This window comes from Telopea speciosissima, chromosome 6 (genome assembly GCF_018873765.1).
Source record: "Telopea speciosissima isolate NSW1024214 ecotype Mountain lineage chromosome 6, Tspe_v1, whole genome shotgun sequence".
Classification (NCBI taxonomy): Eukaryota; Viridiplantae; Streptophyta; class Magnoliopsida; order Proteales; family Proteaceae; genus Telopea; species Telopea speciosissima.
In genome coordinates, this window is record NC_057921.1 from 49,856,307 (window position 1) to 49,883,784 (window position 27,478).

The 27,478-nt window shown below is 39.3% G+C and overlaps 1 protein-coding gene across 2 annotated transcripts in view; it reads right to left on the reverse strand.

Moving 5' to 3' along the window:
- Positions 1-26,684, reverse strand: part of LOC122664207 (plant UBX domain-containing protein 7-like) — a 40,738-nt gene extending 14,054 nt beyond the window's left edge. Inside the window, exons 1-6 of one of the 2 annotated variants that reach the window (XM_043859927.1) lie at positions 26,376-26,671; positions 24,588-24,715; positions 24,022-24,132; positions 22,127-22,319; positions 7,157-7,234; positions 7,001-7,069 (exon numbers count right to left, since the gene is read on the reverse strand). In XM_043859927.1, the coding sequence (XP_043715862.1) occupies positions 7,001-7,069; positions 7,157-7,234; positions 22,127-22,319; positions 24,022-24,132; positions 24,588-24,715; positions 26,376-26,477 (681 nt within the window). In that variant the 5' untranslated portion in view covers positions 26,478-26,671. Of the gene's footprint in view, positions 1-7,000; positions 7,070-7,156; positions 7,235-22,126; positions 22,320-24,021; positions 24,133-24,587; positions 24,716-26,375 lie in introns of both variants that reach the window. The other variant, XM_043859929.1, reaches the window with a different exon arrangement.
- Positions 26,685-27,478: the final 794 nt, after the last annotated feature.

A 27,478-nucleotide genomic window follows, 5' to 3' on the forward strand; every position in this document is an offset into this window, starting at 1 on the left:
TCCAAGTTGAGCATGTATAATATCTTTGCTCCAACTTGAGGGGGAGTGTTGAGATCCATGTCATAGTCTAGTCTTCAACACACCTTATTTTTAGGGTTTTACACTATTATCTTTACTTTACCTTGTTACCTTTTTACCCTACTAGGGTTGTAACTTCATTATAAATAAAGCTGACCTCTTCATTAATGACAAGTCGAATCACTCCCTAAACCTCTGATTCTCAATTTTATAAATAAGTAATATGTAAAATATATCACGTATAAAGAGGAGAACAAAGTACGACGAGGCAAGCGCATTCAATTGATTATATATAAAGGATGAAGTTTCTTGCATGTACTAATACCACTTTTTTTTAGGAATCGTGTCGGTCCCTTAAAGGTACGATACGTATCGGTAGCTTAAAGGTACGATACGTATCGATTGGTATCAGTGGATACGGAAGGATACTTTAAACCTTGCCCATACCCATCCTATGTCATGTTGTATTGGCAGTTCGGCACAAGTGCTACAAGTGAGCATGAAATGTCTGGGTACCAAAGAATCCATTGCAGCATCATTTAGAACCCAAAAAAGATAAGACCATAAAATATACATGTAGAGACAAGTAGGGCGATGATAGTCTGTGTCACGAAATAAATAGGGAATCATTGACAATTAGAAAAACAAGATGCATCACAGCATCATTTTTAGAACCGTATAATCAAAAGATATGTGTTACACATAGTTGTCAAGGCGTCGCCTGGGTGTCTAGGCACCTTCTTGGGCCTAAGGTGACGGCAGATCTTGTTTGATGTAAGAAAGGCGACCGTTTTGACGTTGTCTTGGCATTGCCTTAGACGCCTAGGTGTCGTCTTGTGATAGCATGCCTTATCTTTATAGGAGTTTATGTTGATTTAAGTTTATTGCTTTGTTTTTTGATGAATATGCTTCTATTATTATATCCTATGCTTTGTTTATTATATGTCAACTTTCTCATATTGGGTCATTACTAGCATATTTATATTATATTGCATTGATATACATGACTTCTATGTTGCATATAAGCATAATTATATAAATTCTACATTACTTATACTGCACATCTAGGGCGTGATGCAACTCCAAGAAGGAAGAAGAAGAAGAAGAAGCCCTAAACTTAGGGTTTGAATAGGGAGCCATAGATTAGGAGTATTATTTTCCATACTTAATTATTTTTCTGTTCTTAGATTGAACAGGTTTAGAATTGGTTGCATCCAATTGGTTCAATTGGTCTAATTTAAATGAAGTGTTCCTATTGGTCAATGGGTCTTTATATCCTATTGGCTAGTATGGAATCTTCTCTTAAATTAGTTGTTTTAAGTTAGATTCTTTTCATTTAAGTTAATAGGGGTAGTTAGGACATTTTACTGTTTTAATTATTAGTTTTTAAATTAGATCATTTTCCTTCCACGATTTGGCAAGGGAGAAGTTAGATTGTATTAGGAATTGGCCTTTGGCCTTCTTTTATAAATAAAGCAAATCGTGGGAGGCTCCCCCACAGATTTTTGAATTTAAAAATAGATTTCGTTGGCTGCCTTTGCTGCTGTTCCTTACTCCCTTGTGAGTGTGTGCATCCTTGTGGATTTCAAGGTGGAAAGGGTGGGTGGATTCCTGCGACTCCTTACGCCGTGACGGCTGGGAGGATCTCCCTCTGAAGGTGGTTTCATCCTTCATCCCTCAAGCTGCTGCTGGTGGAATCCTGTGGTAAGTTGAGTTTAATTTCTGTTTTATCTTTCCTTCCCCTTCCCCATTCAATCCCCCTTTCTTTTTCTGTTTTACCTTCATAAGCCCTAGACTGCTGAATTCTACCCAGATCTGTTTCTCCGTTAGAATCCTCTCAAACTTAGGCCATAGCCTTCCCTCACCTTTATCCATACTCGACCCTAGCTACTGCCCATAATCAACACTCAAAACCCTAAATCCCGCTTCTCCATTAAACCCCAAAAAAACCCTAATTTCTGTCTAGACTTATTCAGCGGTAAGAATTCCTTCAAATCACAGCCGAACCTCCATTCCCTTGTCCCTCACACTCGACCTCAAGCCCTGGTCATAAATCCCACTTTAAACCCTAGTTTTGGTCATTTTTCCTAATTTCTAAAACCCAAAACCCTAACCCTAAATCTGCAGAATTATAAAACCTAACCAAATACTATTTTTTTATATCAAAATAATCCCCTAGACCTGCTGATCATTACCATATATCACATTCACCCCTAACCCTAGCCTAAACCCTAAATTTGCCCTAAACAGTCCCAAATCTGCCCCAAACAGCAGACTTGACTAGCACCTGATTTTACCTGGCTCCTAGTAGGATTATCTCCTATTCTAGGACTACATTAGGGCGCCTAGGAGGACACCTTGTTGCCTTGTCACCTTGACAACTATGATGTTACCCCTTTAAGAAGCAATGAGTAAACGAGGATAATACATGTAAGCTAAAGCGGAACAATGGTTTCTGTTGAGGCAATATGTCTATGCCTGAAGGAAACTAGGAATTGGGTCAAAAGTACCACTTCACAGCCCTAGCCCATATTATGGCCTCAAAATACAAGATTGCTTTAATAGGATGAACATGTGAAACAATCACCAGTAGACTGCATCCGTCTCATAAAAGTTTACTACCTGCATCACCAGCAGACTGCATTCACACAGCAGATAACACATTTGAACCAATCAAAACCCAGAAATCTCCAATGCTGTATTTCTAAATATTCCTAATTGCTTTAAGCAAAGATAACAGTTAGTCACACTAAAAGGGGGAGGAGAAAATATTTCAAATTATAACGTAGAATAGTTTAAGACAACTCGTAAGTAGAATCAAGTTCTTCCATTTCAGGGTTAGGCCTTTCCGTGACTAAAATTTAAACATTAATGCAGACCAAGGTGGTGATCTGCTATGGTGGGCTTCACAGAGAGAGCAATAGAAGAGTTAGAGTTGCAGGGGGAGAGAAGAAATCGGATTAGAAGAAGAAGGGGGGGGGGGGAGGAAGGGTGCACACGCACACATCCCTCAGGCTACTCAAACCATAACTCAATTCATTCTTCAATTCTGTCTCTAACGATGGGGAATTACATCATATTTAAAGAGAAATAAAAGGCTCCTAAAAATAAAGACTCTTAATTATTTCCTAAAAATAAAAGATTACATATCTTTCCCAAATAAAATAACTTCTAAATATCCTACTGAACTAGAACATGGTTGGGAACCGGTTCATCTTGGTTTGGATACCCAACTGGGTTTGGGTCGGTCCAAGGTAGTGTATCTGCATCAATTCCCCCGGTGTTGAGAAAAACTCGACTGTCGAGTTTTGTAGAATGGTAGAAATAAAAGCTCTTGAGCAGGGGCTATCAGTTCCATGTCTACAACTTGAAGAAAATCCAAAATATGAAGCTTTGGGGGTGCATCCATGTCAGGGAAATCATGAGGAACAACGAACTCATGATAGGGAATGGCCTTCACTGCATTGGAGCCCGTCGTTACTTGATCCACGATCTGCACATCTTCCCTTGCCACTAATTGCTGTTCTGGTTGAGGCTGTCATCAACTAACCCATGAAGAATGAATGTCTGGGGCATGGGAAAAGGATGTAGGGTGCACAAGTTTCCGTCACGATCAATGATGCCTTGTCGTTCTTCTAGCCATTCACAACCCAATTTAATAACACGCCGAGGAGAATCAAACACTTCACAGTGAGCAACATCACAATAATAAGAAATAGAGAATTCAACGAATACATAATCCTCATAATGAATAATGATCTGGTCGTTCTTTGATAACATCTCTACCACAGATCGGGAGACAAAATTATCGCTTTGCCCTTCATCAATAAACAACATAGCAAGCTTTCCATTGGGCAATCGAACTCTAAACTTGAACACAAATGGGTCCATGGCCATGGTCGTATTTGGAATCGGTAAGGGTCCACACAAATAAAAGGATGCCCAAATCAAGAGTTAATCGCCAACAGGAAATAGATGAAGTGTATCACAATAATGGCAGAATTGTATTTAAGTAGAAGTTCCTAAAAGGGACAAAACTGAGAAAAGAAAATAGAGAGGGACAATTCTGGAATAAAAAAGAATGAAGCACGATATAACAAAGGAGAATAGAGGGGGTAATTTTGGAAGATAAGAATAGAATATGACTTAAAAAGAACCAAAGAGTAAAGTGGGGGTATTATGGGAAAAATAAAGGAGGGTGTAATTGTGTAAAAGAGTACTTATCGTAGGAAGAAGTTAGAGTTGGAGTCTACCGAACCAGAGAGGAGATGGTGGGAGAAGTGCTGCGAGCTGCAACCAAGGAGGTCGAATCAAGCCAGCAGTGGAACTTCGTGACCAGTGATGCATGCTGGAGATGGAATTCGAACAACAGCTCTGCTGAAATCAGGTGCGATTTCTTTCTTTTTTCTTTTGGTTCTCAGTTCTCTCTTCTATTCTCTGAAACTCTTCTCCTTTCCTTTTTTTTTTTTTGGTGGAAACTTGAGAGGGAAAGGAAAACGGTGGGGCTGGTTCTGGGAAAAAACGAGAAGAAGAGGTGGTTCGATTGGTTTGCAGAAGGGTTTTCATTTTTTTTTTTCCGCTGTTACAGTGAGATAGAAGGGAAAGGGAAGGTGGGTTTGGGGTTTCAGTGGGGTCGAAGGAGAGGGATGGTAGATGGAGAGTGACACAGGCCTGTTTATTTTTTTTAATGGGAATCACAGGGGTTTGCTGTGGTTGATGGGAAGGAGATGGGATGCTGGTGTGACGGGTCGAACATCAATGTGGATAAAAGAATACAGGGAATAAGGAGAATGGAAGAAGAGAGATTGATAGAGAAGAAGGTGGGATCTTTCGGCTTTGATACCAAATAATGCAGACCAAGGTGGTGATCTGCTATGGTGGGCTTCATACAGAGAGCAATAGAAGAGTTAGAGTTGCAGGGGGAGAGAAGAAATCGGATTAGAAGAAGGGGTGGGAGGGAAGGAAGAGGGCACATGCACACGGCCCTCAGGCTACTCAAACCATAACTCAATTCATTCTTCAATTCTATCTCTAACGATGGGGAATTACATCATATTTAAAGAGAAATAAAAGGCTCCTAAAAATAAAGACTCTTAATTACTTCCTAAAACTTAGACTAACTAAAATAGAAACTCAATAAAACTCAAATTGGAAATTTCCCTATAAGTCTAATAGCTACCCCAAAATAAAAGATTACATATCTTTCCCAAATAAAATAAATTCTAAATATCCTACTGAACCAGAACATGGTTGGGAACCGGTTCATCTTGGTTTGGATAACCAACTGGGTTTGGGTCGGTCCAAGGCAGTGTATCTGCATCAAACATATTAATAATTAAGATACCGTTTGACAACCTTATGTTTCTGGTGTTTCTGTGCTATTTGTGTTCCCGGCACACAAAAACACCCAAAAAACCGTTTGATAAACCTGTTTTATTTCATGTGTTTTTGGTACCTTAAATCAAAATTTATGGTCATTTATGCATCATGTAACAGATTTGTAGAAACAACTTTTACTTATTTCTACAAATCTTGTACCAATTGAATGAAAGTGTTTCCCGATAAAAAAAGAAAAAACTAGAGTCCATCTCTTGACTCACGGTGAGAGTCTCGAACCAGATACTGCTGCTTGATCTCTCTCCTCTGAAAATTCTGCTCTCTTGTCTCTCTCTTCTAGTCTTTTTTGTTTTTTGTTCGTTGTGGCTGAATTCTCACAAGGGAAAGGGAAGTCGGTGAGGGTGGTTCTGTGAAACGAGGGTTGGGACTGGGTTTTAGTGGGCTCTGTGGATTGTTGGGAAGATGGGAGAGAGTTGTGTATTTTTTTTTTTAACTAGCAGAACACTGAGACGAAGGAATGGGTTTTTAGGTTTCAGTGGGTTGGGGAAGTAAGAGAGGATGGATTGCTGGGATATCACAGGATTATATCGCAGAGGGTTTTTTTTTTTTTTTTTCCTTTGTCCGGTTTTATCAGAACCTAGAAGGAAGGGGTTTGTGTTGGAGTGGGGCAATGGGTGTTGAGCGAGCGAAAAATGAAGGAAGTGGTGGGAAGGGGTGCTGCTGGGGATCGAAGATGGGTTTGGGATTTCACGGGAATCAAAGGGAAGGTGGGGGTTGTTGCTGGTGTTGTTTGATCACAACTGCAGAGAAAAGAAATTAGGAAAGAGAAGGAGGAAGAAGAAGGGGTGCTGCAGGGGATCGAAGATGGGTTTGGGATTTCATGGGAATCCAAGGGAAGGTGGGGGTTGCTGCTGGTGTTGTTCGGTCACAACTGCAGAGATATTGATTAAGAAAGAAAAGGAGGAAGAAGAAGAACAGAATGGGGAAAGAGAGATCTTCACCCAGGTTTATCAAACATCATTTTTGCAACCCAGAAATACGTTTCTGCAACCAAAAACACCAAAAAGCATTTTTGGTGAGAAACGGAACAGAAACACAGGTTATCAAACGGTACCTAAGAGTTTGGTCATTCAAGGACAATGAAAGAAGAAACAGCCAATAGATCCCAACAAATCTAGCCAACCCTCCCTCAGTTATACTGCATCACTAATGGTTAACGCAGTCAGTGATTGTTCAAAATTGCATGTGCAATCGACTAGTTGATGCTTTGACTGACCAATATCTCGAATACCATCTTGGAACGAAAACAGTAAGGACTGTCTCCAAAATTTAAAAAACGGGAAGCACAATAGTACATATATGAAAAAAATCCAATTCAGGAATTTAATTGTAATTATAGAAAAAAAAATAATTAAAGCTCTGACTCCATTTGGCCTTTTTTCCCAATGGATAATAACTTGGAGGCTAGTTACAGTGAAATCATTTCTGTTGAATCTATTATTTTTACTTCTTGATTTGCTACCTGGCTCCATGGCTCATCTACATTCATGTTTTTGAATAAGTTGATAAAACCCCAAAAACAGGAAGATTCAAGAACAAAAGATGAACAAGAACAAAGGGGTTTAAAAAAAAGAATAGCACAAACCTGCCAGAAGATAAAGTTAGTCTTGATAGTCTGAGCCACAGCTTCATTTGACCATGTGTCCCGGTTCAGCTTCACATAACAATACATTCCCAAAACTAATAACCTAAAGAAGAGGTTGTAATTAATTGAAGAATATAAGGTATTCGAAGATAATACCATATGTGAGCTGAATTCCTTGGCAGACTGCAAGTTTACCAGGAGCCACTTGTCTTGATCAGAAGCTGTAACTTTTGCCTGCAATTATAGGTAGTAATACAATTACCAACCACGAAGCAGGTACACATAGAAGTATAAAACAGAGATCACAGAGTATTGAAAAGAAAATTGGAATGAGGTATAGTAACCCATCCTTTTAAGCTTTTTGAATGAAAAATAGCTTGACTAATTTACATAGTATCGTTTCTTCTACACAGGCACCTTGGGACATCTTCTGCTACATCGCTGATCAGTTAGAGCTCAAGCATTGTCAAAAGCATTACACGACACACATCACAACAATACACAGGTCCATCTTGGTCAACATTTGGATAGATTAATATATTTAAGGAAAAAAAAAATCTAATAACAGTGCCATTTGATTATGGCTATAACACTTGACAGATACACCAATCAGCATTGCATAGTTGTCAAAGTGCTAGGTGACCCAAAGCGGTGGAGGGGGGTCAAAAACTAAGGCGACACCCTCCATCAAGGTGCCAAGGTGTCGCTTGGGCAACCAAGGCGCCTATAAAAAAATAAAATAAAAAAGTGTGTGGATGACTAAGCGACGCCTTGACAACTATGCAACATTGTCCCCTCTGTATATCCAACAGTCAGAATGGTTAAATCAGTCACCCACCAGTTTAATGGCTGAAAATACGAGGGGGGGGGGGGGGGAATTCGATATATGATGGAGCTGAAATGGCCCACAGCTATGATTGGATAAAACAGCCCTTCATGTGGCAGAGATATCCTCCCATCAACTGACCAAGTAGGGATTCCTCAGGACATGTGCGATGTGTCCATGTAAACAACCGTTTAACATTTACATGTCAAAGTAATTGACACACTAAATATCCAAAACAACAATATAATCATATCCATTATATATTCTCTTATTGTACGGCTATTTAACTTTTACACATTTTCCATACTTTGATGAAGTAATAAGAGATGCTATACACTGTTTGTTCCATCTTTTCCACATGCAATATATCTGAGCATAATATTTTAAAAGGTAAATCAGTTATAAATGACAGTATATTAAAATATCATAACACCTCTAGGCTCTAACACTGAAAAAAATGAATCTAATACTAAAACATGTGTTCAACCTAGTTTCAGTACCACTAAAAATTTGTTGACCTTAGGCCTTAGGTGTTGTCATCGTTGTCAACACAGTCAGTTAGTCAACATATTCACACAAAGGATACTTGTGTTGGTATCTTAATGTAAGACTAGAACCAGAATAGGACTAATCCCAGGCACGGTCAAATAGAAAACCCTCCAATAAACAAGAAATCATATGAGGGAACCAAGAGAACAATGGGAACTAAAATCATATGAGGGAACAATTTCCTTGGTTGAAGTAACAAATAAAAACCCACAAATTTGTAACCTGTTGAAGCAGCAATGATCTTGATGTAATAATCTTCAAGAAATCGATGTAACAATCTGTAAAAAAAAATCCCAAAAGGTTGTAGCACTCTTGAACTCGATTTGATTGAAACTAGGGTTTAGAATCAAGAACCAACGGAAGGGGATAGGGAAAGGTGGGTTGGCTATCTCAGCCTGGGCATCTCACCCATCCTATCTCGGGATTTTCACAATGGCTAAAACCAATATTTCATTAATCAAATTCGTCTACAATGCTGACCTCCCTTACAAACTTATATAGAAGGCTCAAAAATAGACCCAGACACTAAAAAGGAAAGGCCTACCCTATCCTTAACCAATAAGGTAACCTAAATTGACTAGGAAAGTGAAATAATAAAGAAAAACAGACTCAAAAATAGGACTCTAACTAAACTATGAAGTAAATCCCGTTTTCCTACTTTCTACCCATACTTTAGGCTCATTAAAATGGTGAATTACAAGATAAATCTATGGGATCAAAGTCCCAATACATATATGACACAACCTAAAGTTTATTTTCAATAAAATAAACCCTTTTGGTGACTTATCTACATCATATCTTGTTGGTCATCACACTCACTCAGATGGACTAGATAGAAGGCAGTGGCAGATAGCCTTGATAGCTGGACAGTTGGTCCAGCATGATGACCAGTCTCCAGAGCTGAGTCGGCAGTTGAGGAGTTGGAGATTATTGGGCTACAATGTACAAGGCATCATGTACAGTTGTCAATGTTAGTGAGATGGATGACTTAGATGGCATAGCTAGAAATTGACAGTAAAATTGAAGATCTCTGACTTAGCTTTCCAAGAAAATTTGAATCATATCAATCCGATATCTGAATGGGAAGTTATGACTCAATCTTCAGGCATTACATGTATGCTGAAAGAAGCAGTGTCTGCACATTAGGAGTTCGAATGAGGAAGATATGGAGGTTTGAGTGGACAGATGTCGAAAAATGATGGAATTAAGTGCTCTAGGGCTTTGACAAAGGCCGACATGAATTGCTCTCTGTCCAGCACTAAACAAGGCTCAACTGATGTCAGCCAAAACTCATCCCACATCATTTTGGGCACAGGTGAACTCTCATCCTGTGCCGGTCGACACAAGTTTGGTTCGTGTAACTTTGGATGGATTTTTGAGCATCTTCTGGGCAGAATTAGAGGAAGGCTATTTCTACAAAAGTTGTACAATTTTGAGTCTACTTCCACATAAAAGAAAAATCAGCCCAATTAGAGATATACAGAGAGAGTTATGCCATCCGGACTGAGCAAAGGTCAGTCTGCCAGACACGCAACAGGTCTGAACAAGGTGGTTGGACCATGCACAGGATTGTGGCTTTTGTTAGCCTACTTAATAAAGTTTTATTGTTCCCAGGTTGACACTGAGGAGGGTGAATAAGGGTCTCCCAAAAACTCTCGAGTTCCTTCCCTGCACTTTTTCCAACACACCCTTGGTGTTCCCCTAATTTTTCAGCATTGTCAGCACCCACTGTTGGGACTTCCAATCTCATACTAACAGCTCTTACCGAGATAATACTCACTGCCGGTACTGTCTCACTCTCACACTGTGGCATTAACTCAACCCCATACTGCTGCCTAGAGCTGATACATACAAGGCTGCCTTGAGCTGACTACTATTGGCACTCACAACTGCAACTGTCATCGGCACACACAAATTGGCTGGGGCTGTCCCAAGTTTACCAGCCTCCCACACACATATTGGTTGGGGCAGTCCCAGGTGTGACACACCTTGCCTCTCAACCACTAGCAAGCATACAATTCTTTTGTCAAGTTCTACCCGGTGAGCAGACCCATCCTGCAGCAAGCACTCCAATATACATAGGCATACATCACATCCACAACACAAGATATACGTGCTTCGGCAAGTCGACTACATGCACGGAGTAATGCCCAATTGGGCTCAGCATCAACTCGACACTCGGTTTTCACTGCAGCAACGATCCAAGTCCTACAACACCTGCTTCGGCCCATGATAGTCACAGACGAGGGCTACAAACCCCAATGGTGTTTTAGTCAATGCAATGACATAGGACAACCAACCTGCTTCAACTCCTGATGAACACAAGTTGCAAGGGCTATAGACCTTTGTTATGTCCAGATGCAATTGGACAACTCAATACAGTAAAATTGCGCTTATAAAATTGGCCTACAATCAAACCACATCTATCTTAGGTTTTTTACCGTAATTATGCCTAGCTAGCATACTTAATGGATACAAAACTAGTAAGTGAAACAAGACTAAAGAATGGAAATGCTCACAACCATGTTTGTCTCTGTTCATGGCATCCAAAGAAGCTCTGAGTGGCTAATGGAGCTTCAAGGAAGGTGTCCTAGTAATGCAAATCCGTGTTCAAATAACCCTTATTGGGTTGCTTGTGCCCCCCCCCCCCCCACTTAAGCAAGGAAACACTCAAATATAAGATCCAATGGCAATTTGATAATATACCAAATTTTTCACAGGGCTATGGTTACTAAGAAGCAATGGACTTGAAAGGATTTACTATTTATTGTCCATGGATAATCTTGGAAGGGAGTGTAAAATTAGGACTAACTAGAATATAGGTAGATGTAAGGGGTATTACTGAAAACTAAAAGAATAAAATAAGAAAGCAAGAAAGTCGTGGGGGGCAGGTGATAGATATGTAAAGACAAAAGGAAATAATGATGACTAAAAGAATAAAATAACAAGTTAAGGATTACTAAAAGACAAACAAAACAGACTAAAATATTGGGAAAGTGAAAAGAAACATCGTGGGAAGAAGTCTATCGTCTTCAAGCTTCACACTCACAAAAAACCAACGAAGGTTGTTTCAATTCTAAGTGAAAGTTCTCACTGCTTAGACCTGGGAATGGTCTGAATGCAAAAGAAGGTCGAAAACTCGATGGTCTCTCGATTCAGACTAATAGACATCTCAAAGCAACAATCGAAGAAGAATTATTGTCTCTATAACTCATATCTGACGGTATAGAACAAGACTAGGTATGAATCTGAATTTGTTCTCTCAGCAAGAGGATTCTTTGGGGTAGAGGTTATGAGATTCCAATCGTTTATGGAAGGACAATCTAAAACCCAACTAACAGACCTAATTGATTACCCACTAGAATGATGGTTTACTCCCTTTCTATTCATTAGAAAGACAGATGCAAAATATAAGAGATTCCTCTTCTCTTCTTTCTTTCCTCTCCTTTTTCTTCCTCCCTTTTCTTCTTTTTCTTCTTTTATGCCATAACCCTTCAATGCAACTGAATGACTTCCTTCACTTCAATGACCATTAATCCTTTCAAGCATGGGGTTTGTAGAAGAAAAGATGTTCATTGACCCCCTCCTAATCAAGCTATTATGGAGTATTCCTTCAGAACTGAGCTTGGGAGGTGTCTTAGGTCTTCACTGGTGGTCTCAAAGTATGGTGCATGCTAAGATGAAGAAGATGCACTTTGAACCAAGTCATTTGGAGTTAAAATGAGGGAGATATGCAACATCAAAGGTGAGCCATTCACAGTTCTTGAAATGAAATATTCGGGACTCATTTCATACACTTGTGATTCACTGGAGTGCAGCCACAGCCCTGGCCGTTTGATTAGAATCGTGAAGTTGTGGATTAGATCACTGATGCAGGAGTTGTTCCATGGGCCAGGCTGAACCCGTTTGAGAACCCAAACCAAGACAAACCGGGTTCAATTGGTTCTTTGGGTTCAATAGGATATTTAATTTATGTATTTATTAAGGTTTTTATTAGTTGGGATTTATCTTGTAATCTTCTATTTTAATTGCATTAGGAATTTATTTCACTTTTAGATTACGATTAGGAGTTTTATTTTCTTTAAATACTAGCTTGTAATCAACAAAAGATCAGATTGGATGAATTAAAAGTAGAGTTTTATTTATTATTACCGGTGATGTACAATGGCATAGCAATAGTTGTGTGACCATCTCTTTCCCCCTCCCCTCCTGTGCGATCTTCTTCTTCTTCTTCTTTCTCTTTACTGTTATTATTGGGTTTTATCTCTTATATTTTGCAACTGTCTTTCTAACGAATAGAAAGGGAGTGAACCATCATTTTAGTGGGTCATCGATTGGGTCTGTTAGTTGGGTTTTAAACTGTCCTTCCATAGATGTATGGAATCTCAAAACCTCTGCCCCAAAGAATCCTCTTGCTGAGAGAACAAATTCAATTTCATACCTAGTCTTGTTCTGTACCGCCAGATCTGAGTTACAGAGAAAACAGTTCTTCTTTGATTGTTGCTTTGAGATGTCTATTGGTCTGAATCGAGAGACCATCGAGTTTCCGACCTTCATTTGAAGTTTCAGACCATTCCCAGGCCTAAGCAATGAAAACTTTAACTTAGAATCGAAGCAACCTCCGCTGGTTCTTGGTGAGTTTGAAGGTTGAAGACGATAAAATTCTTCTTTTCACTTTCCCAATATTTTAGTCTATTTTGTTTGTCTTTTAGTCATCCTTAACTTATTATTTTATTCTTTTAGTCATCATTAACTTCCTTTTGTCTTTACATACCTATCACTTCTTCTCCACGACTTTCTTGCTTTCTTATTTTATTCTTTTAGTTTCCAGTAATACCCCTTACATCTACTTTTATTCTAGTTAGTCCTAATTTTACACTCCCTTCCGAGATTGTTCCTGAACAATAAATAGTAAATAGTTAATCCATTGCTTTTTAGTTACCAATAGCCCCTTGAAAAATCTGGTATATTACCAGATTGCCATTAGATCTTATATTTGAGAGTTTCCTTACTTGGGTGGGTACACAAACAACCCAATAAGGGTTCTTTGAACCCGGGTTTGCATTAATCACGGCCGTGTAATCAAGTTTGACAGAGCCAGCTTGAAACACGGAGGCCAGGTTTAATCAGGGCCGCCCGATTCGAATCTCCGTGACAGTCAATGGTCACTTAAAAAAGTAGGCAGCAAACGTTTCATTTTCTAATTCCGTTATAGAGAATCTACAATTTTGGACCACAAGATTTGATTCATGGATAGACAGTCCACATCATGTATGAGAGAACCATTGAACTCTCAATTTTGAGCACTTGAAGCACTGGAGGAGATACAGTTTAGCGCACTTCACGGTGGATGCTGCATCCGGCCACTGAAATCCATCACGATAGAATCTTAAATGCAAACTGAACCGCGCCTTTTTGCATTTTGAATTCATCTGCTAGATTAGGATTTTGCGAATGTGGCACACTATGGGTCCTTGATCTGGCATCACTCCTGATCTTTCCTTAATCACAATCAGCTACCTCCGCCTCTTTGAACTCATTTTTTGCCCCATCGGACTTTTATATATTACATTTCTATACTCCTGCCAAACAAAAACTGCCACAGGCTAACTTGGAAATTGTCTTCTCTTGGGAATTTGGTCGTGTAGCTTCAAAACATTTCAATACTTGGAAAATTTCGAGCATGAACCATAGTTGTCAAGGCGCTAGGCGAAACCGATCTCCCGCCGGTTTCTCTGGTTTGAGGTCAACTTTGCATAATCCTGCTGCAACCAACCAGTACAAAAGAAATGGGCTTATAGATGATTGCCCTAATTACATGCTCATATAGATACAAATCCCACCCAAATACTCTACATGGGGGTTGACTTTTAATCCATTTGGAATTTGATTTTTTTTACTATTTTTATTGAATTCAAAATAGGGGGTATTTGCTTATTAATGAATAATATCTTAAGTAAATGAAATCATTTACTTAAATGATATTAGGCATAAATAAGTGTTTGCCTGTGTCTGTCCTGGTTTCTGGCATAAGTGTTTGTCTTGGTTTCCCACTAAGTGAAACTCCTATTTGGACTTTTTGCAAAAACTGATAATGCAATTGTGTTTAAATGGCCTAAAATATGCTGAGTACCAAGTTTCAGACCCAAACTAGGTCTAAAACCCACCAAAACCAGCCTTCGAGTTGGAAAAAAAAAATGCACCAACTCAACCGAGATCTCAAGTCAACTCGGTTTTTTCCAGGGTCAGAACCTGGTCGAGTTCCGAGTATTAGTTCTATGCCTTGAAGTTGTAGCTGCTAAAGAGTGATGTATTCAATGCACCATACATATGCAAAAATCATATTAGCTTAATGCCTTAATTGGGTTGAAGTTCCTACGGAAGGCTAACCCTTACCTCCACTTTTGGCTAACCTTGACTTTATCGCCTTCCTTTCTAAGTATACAAGAGCAAGTCTTTGTGAGCGACAATGTCGCCTTGACGTCTAGGCCCCTCCAAAATGTTGGGTCGCTCAGGCACCCTGACAACTGTGCTTCTAGACTTCTTAAAAATAGAAACTAACTACTTAATCCTGTAAAGACCTTAAATCCCTCATATTTGGGCTTATAGAATTGGCCCATTACAATAGAAAACTCAAAAATACTAAGTCCATGACCATAGTTGTCACGGCGGCGACTGGGAACCACCTAGGCGTCCAGGCGGATCTTTAGGGGCCTAGGCCACTAGTTTAATTTGTATCGGACCAGGTTCTGGCACTTACTTATGCCAAACATCATTTAAGTAAATGGTTTTATATTTGTATTTCATTTATTTAAAATATTATTCATAAATAAGCAAATAACCCCTTATTTGAATCCAATAAAAACAGTTAAAAAATTAAATTCCAAAAGTATAAAAAGTCAACCCCCCAGTTCAAGAACAAAAACTGATTTTTTAGCGGTAGGTGAAATTTTCAACTTTCTAATGCTGAGTTTTTTCTCAAATCTAAAAATTCCATAAATCTTAATATGGTAAAACATTGTTAAAAACCTAAAGTGCGGTAAAATATTCATTTGTTTTGATATTTAAAAAAAATATTTGCATTCAGAGCGATTTTGACAGCATTCGCGCACACCAAATAAGGTTTGACCGGAACATGACTCCAATATAAATCAAATTTAAATAATCTTGGATTTGTTGGAAAGCTGGTTTTGTGTTCTACCTAATACAAAAAGTCTCATGTAAAAATAAAATCATTTTATCAGTTAAACTTATTAGAGAACAAGAACATTTCTCTACATCAAGAGTAGTTTAATTACTTATTGATAAGATCATATTTTCTTAGAACAATATAAACCAAATGTATGTTTTGAATTTTTCAAACTTCCAATAGCTTGCTTCTTCAGTTCTTCTGTCTTCTAGTTCTATGTTGATTTTTTATGACTTTATGTGGCTTAATATTGATTTTTGATTACGTAATGTTGATTTTTGATGACTTGATGTTGCTTAATATTGATTTTATATGACATGATGTGGCTTAATGTTGATTTTTGATGATATAAGGTACATACTGTAGCATACTAAATAATGTTAGAAAAGAGGGTGTGGAGATAAGGCTACGTTACCCACTAGGGGTAACCTAGTCCTAGTTGGCTTTCCTTTCTTATTTTAGTTTGATTAGTTTTTAATTGTTTTTTCCCTGTTTTTCTCCCCTATACGATTCCTATTTGCGATTCCTAGTTATAGTGGGAATTCCTAGTAGGAATAGGATTGGAGGGGATTCCTATCTTTGCTGTAATTTGTTTTTATTATAAATAAGAGGCTGGGATGATCGATCAGATCATCTAAGCATTAATTCCAAGGCTGTTTACACGGTATCAGAGCCTAATCTGATCTAGGAACAGCTACTCTCGATTTCTGGTTCTCTCCTCTCTCTAATTGCTCAGTTTTTTCTTTTTTTCTTCCTCTCCACCACTCTCGGCCTCTTTCTCTCCATCAGGGCAGCAACTATGAGGTGATAGAATGCAAATTTAGTTGCTGCCCTCAATGTCAACTCATTGAAGAATGAAGATCAAAGAACAGAGGTGTGACCTATTTCTGCCGGCAGGTTTTTTCCATCCTTGAAGATCGAACTATTTTTCAACTGGAGTTTGATTTCTGCACTTGAGTTTGGTTCCTGCTATTATTAGTTTGCACCAGTCCTTGTTTGAAGACTGCAGCATTGGTTTAGATCCTTTTCTGCATCTTTTTCCTGCAATCAGGGTTTCTGCAATCAGATTTTATTCCTAAATTTGGCAAAAATTTAGGGCTTTTTATTGGTTTATTAGAAAGAGCTAATTGTTGGCAGATATCTTCCCTGCTATTAGAGGGAAACTCAACATCAGTTTCAGCCCATTCTGCAGGCTGAAACTTCTGCAATTTCAAAACCCATCATTCACACTCGAATCAGTTTTTTTGAAGATCTGATTTTTACTACTGCTTGGCTGAATCATGGGTGACTCTGAGATGACTACTGCTACTTCTGGAGGAGATCAAACAAGGTCTGATTTTCTCCCTTATGCTGCTGCCATCAAGCTTGATGGTACAAACTACTTAATTTGGGCCAGATCATTATCCCTAATAGTGGCTGGAAGAGGACTCACTGGCCATCTTACTGGCACCACCAAACAACCTCCTGAAGAAGGGGCTGCTCGTACTAAATGGGCTGCCAATGATGCAATGGTAATGTCCTTTATTCTAAACTCTATGACCACTGACCTCTCTAGTCAATATCTTCTCCTTGACACTGCTACACAAATATAGACAGCTGTCAAGGGCACTTATGGTCGTTCAAGTAGTGGTGCTCAAGTTTATGAAATTAGGAAAACACTCCAAAACACTACTCAGAAGGAGATGTCTGTCACCAAATACTATGCTACCCTCAAGTGTTTATGGCAACAATTGGATCACTATGCTCGGTTTCAGCCTACTACTGCTACTGATATTACTGCCTACCACACCTATGTAGACCAATTCCGTGTCTATGATTTCCTGGCTGGCCTCAATGATGACTATGACCCTATTCGGGTGCAAGTCCTTGGACGGGTTCCTTTCCCTACTCTAGAGGAGACCTTTTCTTATGTTCACAATAAAGAAACACGCAGGGCTGCCATGATGATTACTCCCAAAGTTGAGAGATCAGCCTTCCAGACTGCTGGTTCCACTCCTGTTGCTTCTGCTGACAGTGTTGCTACGTCTACTACTACTACCAAAGAGCCTGTTAAGTGTGAGCATTGTCACAAACCATATCACACTAAGGCTCAGTGTTGGAAATTACATGGGAAGCCAGCTGATTTTGAGGCTCAATGTGGTCGTGCTAAGTCTAAAAACAAAGCCAATAACACTAAAAGTGTAGCTCCCACTCCCACTGCTGACATCGGGTTCTCCCAGGAAGAACTCCAGGCTCTACGTCGTATGCTGAACACATCTGCTGCCTCTACTACGTCTGCTGGCAATTCAGGTTCCTTCTTTGCCCGTACAGGTATTTCCTTTGCTGATCATTGTGCATCAGTAGCATCCACTCCATGGATCATAGACTCTGGTGCTACTAATCACATGACAAGTTCCTCCAGTCTTTTTAATACATATTCTCCTGCTTCTGGTAAGGATAAAGTTAAAATTGTTGATGGGTCCCTCTCCTCCATCTAAGGGAAAGGATCCATTGGTTGTTCTCCTTCTCTTACACTGTCATCTATGTTGCATATTCCCAAATTTACAACTAACCTTCTTTCCATTAGCAGTATCACTAAATCCCTGAATTGTAAAGTGACTTTTTTTTCCCACTCACTTTGTCTTTCAGGAACTGGACTCGGGGAAGATGATTGGATCGGGTACTTGATGGCGATCCTAAACATACTCAGACTTTACCTTCGGCATCTTTCTCCTCTGACTTACATAAATGGCACTCTAGACTAGGCCATCCCCCCTTAGGTACTTTATCCAATTTATTTCCTGCATTAGTTAAAGACTGTAATAAGGAAGACTTTTTTTGTGAGCCTTGTGTCTTGGCTAAACAGACACGTTCAACTTACCCTATTTCTAATAAAAGATCCTCTTCCTTATTCCATATTGTTCATACTGATGTGTGGGGGCCTAGTAGGAAAGCTTCCCAGACTGGCCATCGGTGGTATGTCACTTTTATTGACTGCTATTCTAGGTTCACTTGGGTATACCTTATGCACACAAAAAATGAAGTTTTTTTATGTTTTCAGCACTTTCATCAAATGATTAAGACCCAATTTAATGCCACTCTTCAAATTTTAAGGAGTGACAATAGGAAAGAGTATATGGAAGGTCAGTTCCAAAAAAACCTTGCTGCACATGGAATCCTCCATCAGACCAGCTATGTCGATACTCCAGCCCAAAATGGTGTGGCTGAGAGAAAAAACCGCCACCTCCAAGGCTCTTATGTTTGCTCGTAAGTCGCAATGTCCCTTCCCTTTATTGGGGGGATGTTGTCCTTACTGCAGCCTATTTAATTAATAGGTGGCCCAGTCGGGTTTTTCTTTCGCAAGCCCCTATTGAGCTATTACTTGGCTCTTTTTCCTTTATAGTCCCACCTAAAGTTTTTGGCTGCGTTTGTTATGCTAGGGATACAAGGTCCCCTGGTAAACTTGACCCACGTAGCCTCCGCTGCATTTTCTTGGGATACTCTGCCACCCAAAAAGGGTACAAATGTTACTACCCTCCATCCCGCAGGACATTTGTCAGCATGGATGTTGTCTTTCATGAAAATGTTCCATTTTATGTATCCCCACCTCTTCAGGGGGAGAGTGTTAGTGAAGATGTGCTGACTATTGACTCTCCACCTCCACTTCAGTCTGTTTACCATGAGTCTGAACCAGTTCGGCCTGCCCCTGGTACTCCCCCTGACTCAGGGGGAGAGGTTCCTATACAGGGGGAGACCATTTCTATTCAGGGGGAGCAAGCTACCCCGGTCCAAACTCCTATCCAGAGGACTATTAGTGAATTTCAGAGGAGGATTGATGCCAGTAATATGAAGACCTATGCAAGGAAACATAAGCAGGTCCAATCAACTGTTGCTCCAGTACCCATCCAATTGCCGAACCCGGATCCAGAACCTGCCTCTCCAACTGGTAATGTTCCTGATTTACCTATTGCTCTTCGCAAAGGTGTCAGATCTTGCACTCAGCATCCAATATCTCATGTTGTTTCTTATGATTCCCTTTCCCCATCCTTTCGTGCCTTTGTTTCCTCTCTTTCTTCTGTTCGTATTCCTAACAATTGGCAGGAAGCTTTATCAGACGGAAAGTGGAAGGCAGCTATGATGGAAGAAATGGAAGCCCTGAAAAAAAATAACACATGGGAGCTTGTGGTTCTTCCACGTGGGAAGAAAACCGTTGGATGCAAATGGGTGTTTGTGGTGAAACAGAAGATGGATGGCACTGTGGATAGGTATAAGGCACGACTCGTGGCCAAAGGGTTCATTCAGACATACGGCATTGATTACCAGGAAACTTTTGCACCTGTTGCCAAGTTAAATAATGTTCGTGTGTTATTATCTTGTGCAGTCAACCTTGGATGGGATTTGCAGCAGCTAGATGTAAAAAATGCCTTCCTAAATGGAACACTGGATGAGGAGGTGTATATGGACATTCCACCAGAATTCTCTTGTGACAGAAACCAAGGAAAAGTACGTAAATTGAAGCATCCACTTTATGGGCTGAAGCAGTCACCTCGAGCATGGTTTGGGCAGTTCCACCAGGCCATAATTTCTGTGGGCTATAAGCAGAGTAATGCTGATCACACACTCTTTATAAAGAGGGTTGGTGAAAAACTCACTGTTCTTATAGTCTACGTTGATGATATAGTGGTTACTGGCAGTGATGGTGATGAGATCAGACGGTTGAAGACCTTCCTTGGACAAGAATTTGAGATTAAGGATCTAGGGAAACTACGATACTTTCTTGGGATTGAAGTAGCCAGATCTTCTAAAGGCATTTTTCTCTCCCAGAGGAAGTATGTCCAAGATTTATTGGTTGAGACTGGGTTGCTTGGCTGTCATCCTTCAGATACTCTTATGGACCCTACTGTTCGACTCAAGGAGAAAGAGGGTAAGCCTGTTGATAAAGGCCGGTACCAAAGACTTGTAGGGAAGCTGATTTATCTTTCACACACTCGTCCTGACATTGCTGTCGCCGTGAGTACTGTGAGCCAGTTTATGCATGATCCCTACTCTTCACATATGGAGGTTGTTCTTCGTATCTTGCACTATTTGAAGTCAGCTCCTGGAAAAGGAATGCTTTTGTCTACGCATGGTCATCTACGAATTGAAGCATACACTGATGCTGATTGGGCTGGTTCTGCAGATCGCAAGTCTATTCTGGGTATTGCTCCTTTGTAGGTGGAAATCTTGTCACGTGGTGTAGTAAGAAGCAAAATGTTGTTGCTCGTTCTAGTGCCGAAGCTGAGTTTCGAGCTATGGCACAGGGGATTTGTGAGTTACTCTGGCTTAAAGGGCTGCTACAAGATCTTGGTGTTCCTATTCGTCTTCCTATGATGTTGTACTGTGACAACAAGGCTGCAATCAGTATCGCACACAACCCAGTACAGCATGATCGTACCAAGCATGTTGAGGTGGATAGGCATTTCATCAAAGAGAAGTTAGAAGAAGGGTTGATTTGCATTCCCTTTGTGACGTCTACTGATCAACTTGCAGATATCTTCACTAAGGGATTGTCTGGGAAGCTGTTTCATCCCAATCTAGTCAAGTTGGGCATGATCGACATCTTTGCTCCAACTTGAGGGGGAGTGTTGAGATAAGGCTACGTTACCCACTAGGGGTAACCTAGTCCTAGTTGGCTTTCCTTTCTTATTTTAGTTTGATTAGTTTTTAATTGTTTTTTCCCTGTTTTTCTCCCCTATACGATTCCTATTTGGGATTCCTAGTTATAGTGGGAATTCCTAGTAGGAATAGGATTGGGGGGGGGATTCCAATCTTTGCTGTAATTTGTTTTTATTATAAATAAGAGGCTGGGATGATCGATCAGATCATCTACGCAATAATTCCAAGGCTGTTTACAGAGGGGAAATAAAAAAATAACACTTGGGCACCTAGGCGGCTTAGGCACCCCTCCACTGCCTTGGGTTGCCTTGCTGCCTTGACAACCATGCCCATGACCCATATAACCCATTGGCCATCCAAAATTAAACCTAACTTGGCACAATCTTGAATCATAGGTTCAGTTTGACCCAAGTAACTGAATCAAATCCAAAACAACAGGCCCATCTTCTCTTCTTGCTGAAATTCTGCATCAACTACGACCATAGTGTGCTTTATTGAATAAAAGCAGGCAAATAATGAAAGATAGAGCAAGGCAACTCTAAACAAAACACATTGAGAAAATAACATTTCTTTAACTGCATGTATCTACCTAGGTTCAGATGAAACAGTGATATACTAATATTGGAAATTATGTCCTCCCAGGTAGGAACAACCACCTGTACATCAGTTGTTTGGTTCACACTGAAACATATTGGATATTGTTTTGTACCTTCCATATTAAAGAAACTTTTAGTTTTCTTTTCATGCCAGTATTACTACCATAAGATACATGACACTTCTTTATCATATCACAGTACACCTGTATATACTTCAACCTTGCTTCCGGGAAGTATCAATTAAAATATAAAGTAGAAGCACAAAGTAATATGAGATCAATTATATCCAAGGGATATGAAGTTCCATGAGGATTAAGGAAAATCCATTTTACCTTGTCAAAAGATCCATGGAGCATCAAGGCAAAAGGAGGACGATATAATGAAGCAAGATTATCCTGGGAAATCTCTGAGGATGCAGCCCCTTGTTCTGACTCCCAAACACCAGGACGTTTCATCTCCTCATCAAAATTACGAAATGCAACCACTGAACTTGCATCTTGTGACGGATATCCCATCCTTGAGGTTCTGGAGCAAAGCATGTATTGTGACATTTTAAAACATGTAGAGCTAAAATGAAATGCCAAGGCACTAAGAACATATAATTCAGAAAAAGAAGTCGGATATCATATTAATATGGCCATGCATAAGAAGCCATCGATACTGCACTTGCGAACATGAACACCACTGGTAGCTGCCTTTCTTCAGCCACCATTTCAGCTGGGCTCCTTTCTCTTCTCTGTTACTTTACAACTTTTGATGTTATACAGGTGCTTTTTCCTTCTTAGCTATCACAGGACAAAGGGATTGTGGCAGTTTTCTCCAAGTTTGGTAACAGCTGGGTTTGAACCATAGTTAATCTTGTTCATTACAAATTTCTGTTTAAGACTGCCAAGTAAACTAAATGATGCAGTTCAAAAGAACAAGAATGCCAGCAGCAATGGACCAATATGTTTAATTTTGAGTGACCAATGGATTATATGGGTAATGGGCTTATTTTTGGTATACTATTATAATGGGCCAATTCTATAAGCCCAAACATTAGGGGTTTAAGTCCTATACGGGATTCAGTAGTTAGTTTCTGTTTTGTTAAGGTTCTAGAATAATTTCTATTTTGAAGAAGACTTAAGTTGCAAGGGATTCTCCCTACCATACATAGGGGCTTCCTACTTTGCTTATTTCCATGAAATTATAAATAAAAAGTCGAAGATCATACCCACTACCAACGATTTTAACTATTTTTTAAGCTTATGCCTGCTGATTTCTTTGAGATTTCAAACTCCTTTGCTGTGAGATGCAGTGAAGCCCTTAGTGGGATGCCAAGTTGGACTAGTGAGATGGACAGATGGTAGTCAAATTCTAGATGGAAGGGCTAGTTCATATCATTCTTCTATCTTCTCCTCCTTCATTCATTTAAGTATTTAGATCATGTTCTAGTGCTGGTATTGCCATCTTCTCCCATCAATCACAAATTGTATTGGCAGTACATTGTTTATCCCTTGATGCTGTTACAACACTACTTCTACCAACAATAACTCAGCCTTATCCCAGCATTACTTTTTATTTTTCTACTAGTTTTTAATTCTGATTTACTAGTTACTAAATCGATTCTATGTTTCTATTTTGGGTTCTAGTCGCTATTTCCCAATAGTTACTAAATATGGACTTGCTATTGCAGTTACTTTCTAATTCTGTTCTGCTAGTTTCTATTTTCTTTACCCACTTACTAATTTATCTCCTTAGCTGCGAATTCCGTTCCCCTTTTTTTATTTTTGTTCACTTATTAGTCTTCACTTTAGTTTGGTTTCTAAATCTGAGTTTCTATTTTGGTTACCTGCTATTTTTGAGACTACCACATATCTTCAAATCTGACCATTAGATCAAAATAAGATTTTACAGGTATGTTCTCCCCAACAAATAGACCATTCAACCAATATTTCATGCATATCGGAGTTGTTTCTATATCTGCAATCCTGTCATAAGCTGATCTCCCACAGGACTTCACAGGTTCGAGATTAGCACTGCATTACTAATCCTACCTCAATCCTCCAAACCTAACTCTCTGCTCTCTGCACAAAGGATGTTTACAATTGTTTGCCGCTGTTGTTTATCTAATACTAAAAAATGAATTAAATTTCAAAATATAAAAAAATTTCTTGACTACCCTTCAAATGTCCTAATCACTATCACTCTCATTTGAACATGTATAAGAAAGATGGCCGAGAAATACCTATACAACATAGCATCATCATACAGAACCTCTCTTTTTACTGGTAGAGGAGCCCGTACTTCTTCACTTCCATCATCTTGTCCAACATTTTCAATGTTTCCTTCCTGTCCACTGAATCAACATACAGGAAGCAAATTTCAAAAACAAACTGTTACAAGTGGCAAAACTTTTTAGATAAATTATTTAACTGATTAAAAATAATTAAGGGACCAACTAAGACAATTAACTCATAAAAAATTGATCAAAATGAATAGATATCCAGATTTTGAGATCTGAACAGCAAATCTAAAATAAAAGGAAGCATCTTAATTGACTTAGATGAACTTCAAAAAATTAAAAAATAATAAATAAATAAAAAACTTGAGAATAGAACAGTAAATCCCTTGCGGGCCTGATTCTACACCACCCAACAATGTGGACATATCTACTGATTCTGATTTCAATGTTTTATTAAATCTAATGTCCCTAGGTTTCCTACTGTCTGCCGGCTATCGAATTGTCCTGCATCACAGTCAACTTTTAGCAGATCAATCTTCAAAACAATAAAAACATTCTCTTAAACTTACCCTATGCTTTGTCCAGGCAATGGTGAAGCATTTTTGGTTGGTGAAGAGTAGGAAGAGGATGGCAAACCCCCACCTTCATTTCCAACATAGAACAACTGAATAGCTTCCTCAAGCTTCCAACTCGTGGCCTGTCACCATAATGCCTCAGTATAAAGCTCCAAAAATGCAAATTTTGTCCAACAACAACAAGAAGGGAGAAAATTTGGAAATAGAAATAAAGATATAATGCTGAACCTTAGTAGCCTTATTGTCATAGGACACTATCTACACACAAATCCAGGCTGTCCCAATAGTGATACAACCATAAATCATTTACCATAAAAAATTATTATATTCAACAAAATACATGCATCAAACCACTGACTGCCCATTAGAAAGACTCTAAAATCTGCAATTTCTGAGGTTGGGAATGACTTGAAAATGCCAATTTTTGTTTTCTGTGATAAAACACCAAACAGCTGCAGCCAATCTACCTTAAATAACCTCATTTCAGCTTAGCAGATGGCACTTTGGTGCTTCATCACTCCCCGACACCCCTAAATTGGATTTTTAGGAAGCTCATTGGGCGATCCAAGGAGAGCTGGAATGAAAGGAGCCTTTAGAAACCATCTCGAAGATACTACTCGGGCCTTTTCAGGGTCTATATGCATATTGAAGCTTGTATAGTACCAGATCTGAAGACAATGGTTATATGGCTACAGGTGGCTGCATCATTTAGTAGCCACAGTTGATAGTGGGATGGGATTCAGCATTAGTTATCATATAGTGCAGAAGAGGTGTTTAAAACCTATGGGGTATTCACATCTAATCGGGCAGGTTGGATAGTCTAAAATCTAGGGAACCTCTCCTTCCAATGGAGAAAGAAGGTCAAATAATATGGCAGCAGATGAGCTAGCCAGAGGGTCCACTTAGAGGGGACATCTATAAAGCGACTTATTTCATATGTAGATATTCTTTGACTCTGATTTGGTTCACTTGTATCACTATTATACTAGCATGTCCCCTTTATGAGAAGTGATTTCTAGGATCAGAGGAACAGGAGCAGCCAGTGGCATTTTCTGGGTGGAGAAAAGAGTACAGAATCAAGTAAAATGTACAGGAACCAACTTCATAACAACCTAGAACTTTCTCACCTGTATCTTAAGTTGTGCCAATCATTCCAATTGGAAGTTGCAGACTGAAGCATTTGTATGATATCTAATAAGATATATCCCCAATATTAATGTAGTTTTGCACCTAAGAGCAAGGGAAGAAACGGAAAAAAAAAACAACTTATAGACTGTCTCATAATTAAGGGAGGTATTAAAACCGCACTTTCAGCTTAAGGTTGGCAAAGGACTGACAACCACTCACGTACATTCTCAGATGAAAATACCTAAGCCAAGCTACATTTATAAAATCACTTCACTCAAATTTTAAGTCTTAAAGAAAAGAAATCAATGAAGAATTCCCCCCCCCCCCCATGATCCGTGTATAGCTTGCCTCACCTAGCACTCTAAAGAAAAAATCGGCTCTTAATTCACCACAGTAGCACTGCGACGCAACAATGGCCATCAATTGATAGAAAAACCACTTCAAACTATATGATCCAATCAAAACTACAGCAATGGAAGAAGAGCATGACCTAGTTAATAAAATCGAACTAATTATTAAACAACCAACGCCTCTAAATAATTACACTCACCACTTTAGCTTCTTAACTCGTTAATGGAAGGGAAGGGAAGGGGGGTTCGAACCATTAAACAACAAAACAACTAACAGTTACAGAAAAAGTAAAATCTAACTGACCTGTAAGAACTGCCTCGCTGTATCGGCCGACTGCCCCACTGCAATTTCAAGGAAGGATGAGACCATACTCTGCTTCTCCGTCGCCGTTAGAACGCTCTCCATTTTCTTCAGAAATAAGTTACAATTTCAAAACCAAATTAAAGGGATAAAGTAGAACCTAAGAGAGATTTGAGATCATAAATCTGATATTTAGAGCAGGATAATAATCTTATATAGGGTTTGCAGAAGAAGAATAAGAGACTCAGAGGAAGAGGGGAGAGAGAACATCTCAGCAGAGAGACTTTTACAGCACAGGACCAGCTTCCGAGATATTTATAGTCTGTCCCTCTGTTCTTCCCCATGGAGAGCGTGCGGGTAAACAGAGTAGACTTTGCTGTTCATATAATTACGGAAATACCCTTATTATCATATTATCGGATAATTTTATGCATAAGGTCTTTGGATGGCTCACTTAATTTTTGCCACATTGAAACGTGATGTGGCACTATCTAAAATAAAATAAAAAACTGTTGTGGCAATTTTTATTTTTATTTTTGATAGAAATGTGCAATTATAATAACACAAAATTTAGAGTCCGTTTGATAATACTTCTGTTTCATGTTTTTTTGGTGTTTTTCTGTGTTAATGACACAGAAAAATAGAATCTGCCGTTTGGATGCACCGGTTTGTTTTTACATGCTAATGAAACCAACCAGGTAAAAAAACAAGTAAAACACAAAATTACGAAACAAGGGAAGATTTGAAACACTTCAATTGAAACAAAATAGAGAATCTATGCCCGATAATTCTTGGACACCAGCGAAGGACTCCTTCAACGAGACAGAAGCCATCTTCACTCTGCGACATCTTCTTATCTTGTGCCTCGAAAAGAGACTTGTGGCACTCCCTATCTCCATTGTCTTCTCCACCGAGCCGCTGGCTCCTTGCGACAGCATCTTCTCCCACGAAACCCTAGATCTGTTGGATAGGTAAGTTGCTTCTTCTCTTCTTCCTCTGCAATGCTTCTTCTCGTCTTTCTCTGCTCTGCTTCTTCTCTTCTTCCTCTGCTCTGCTTCTTCTCTTCTTCTTCTTCTTCTGTTAAATTTATATAAGCCTTGTATTTT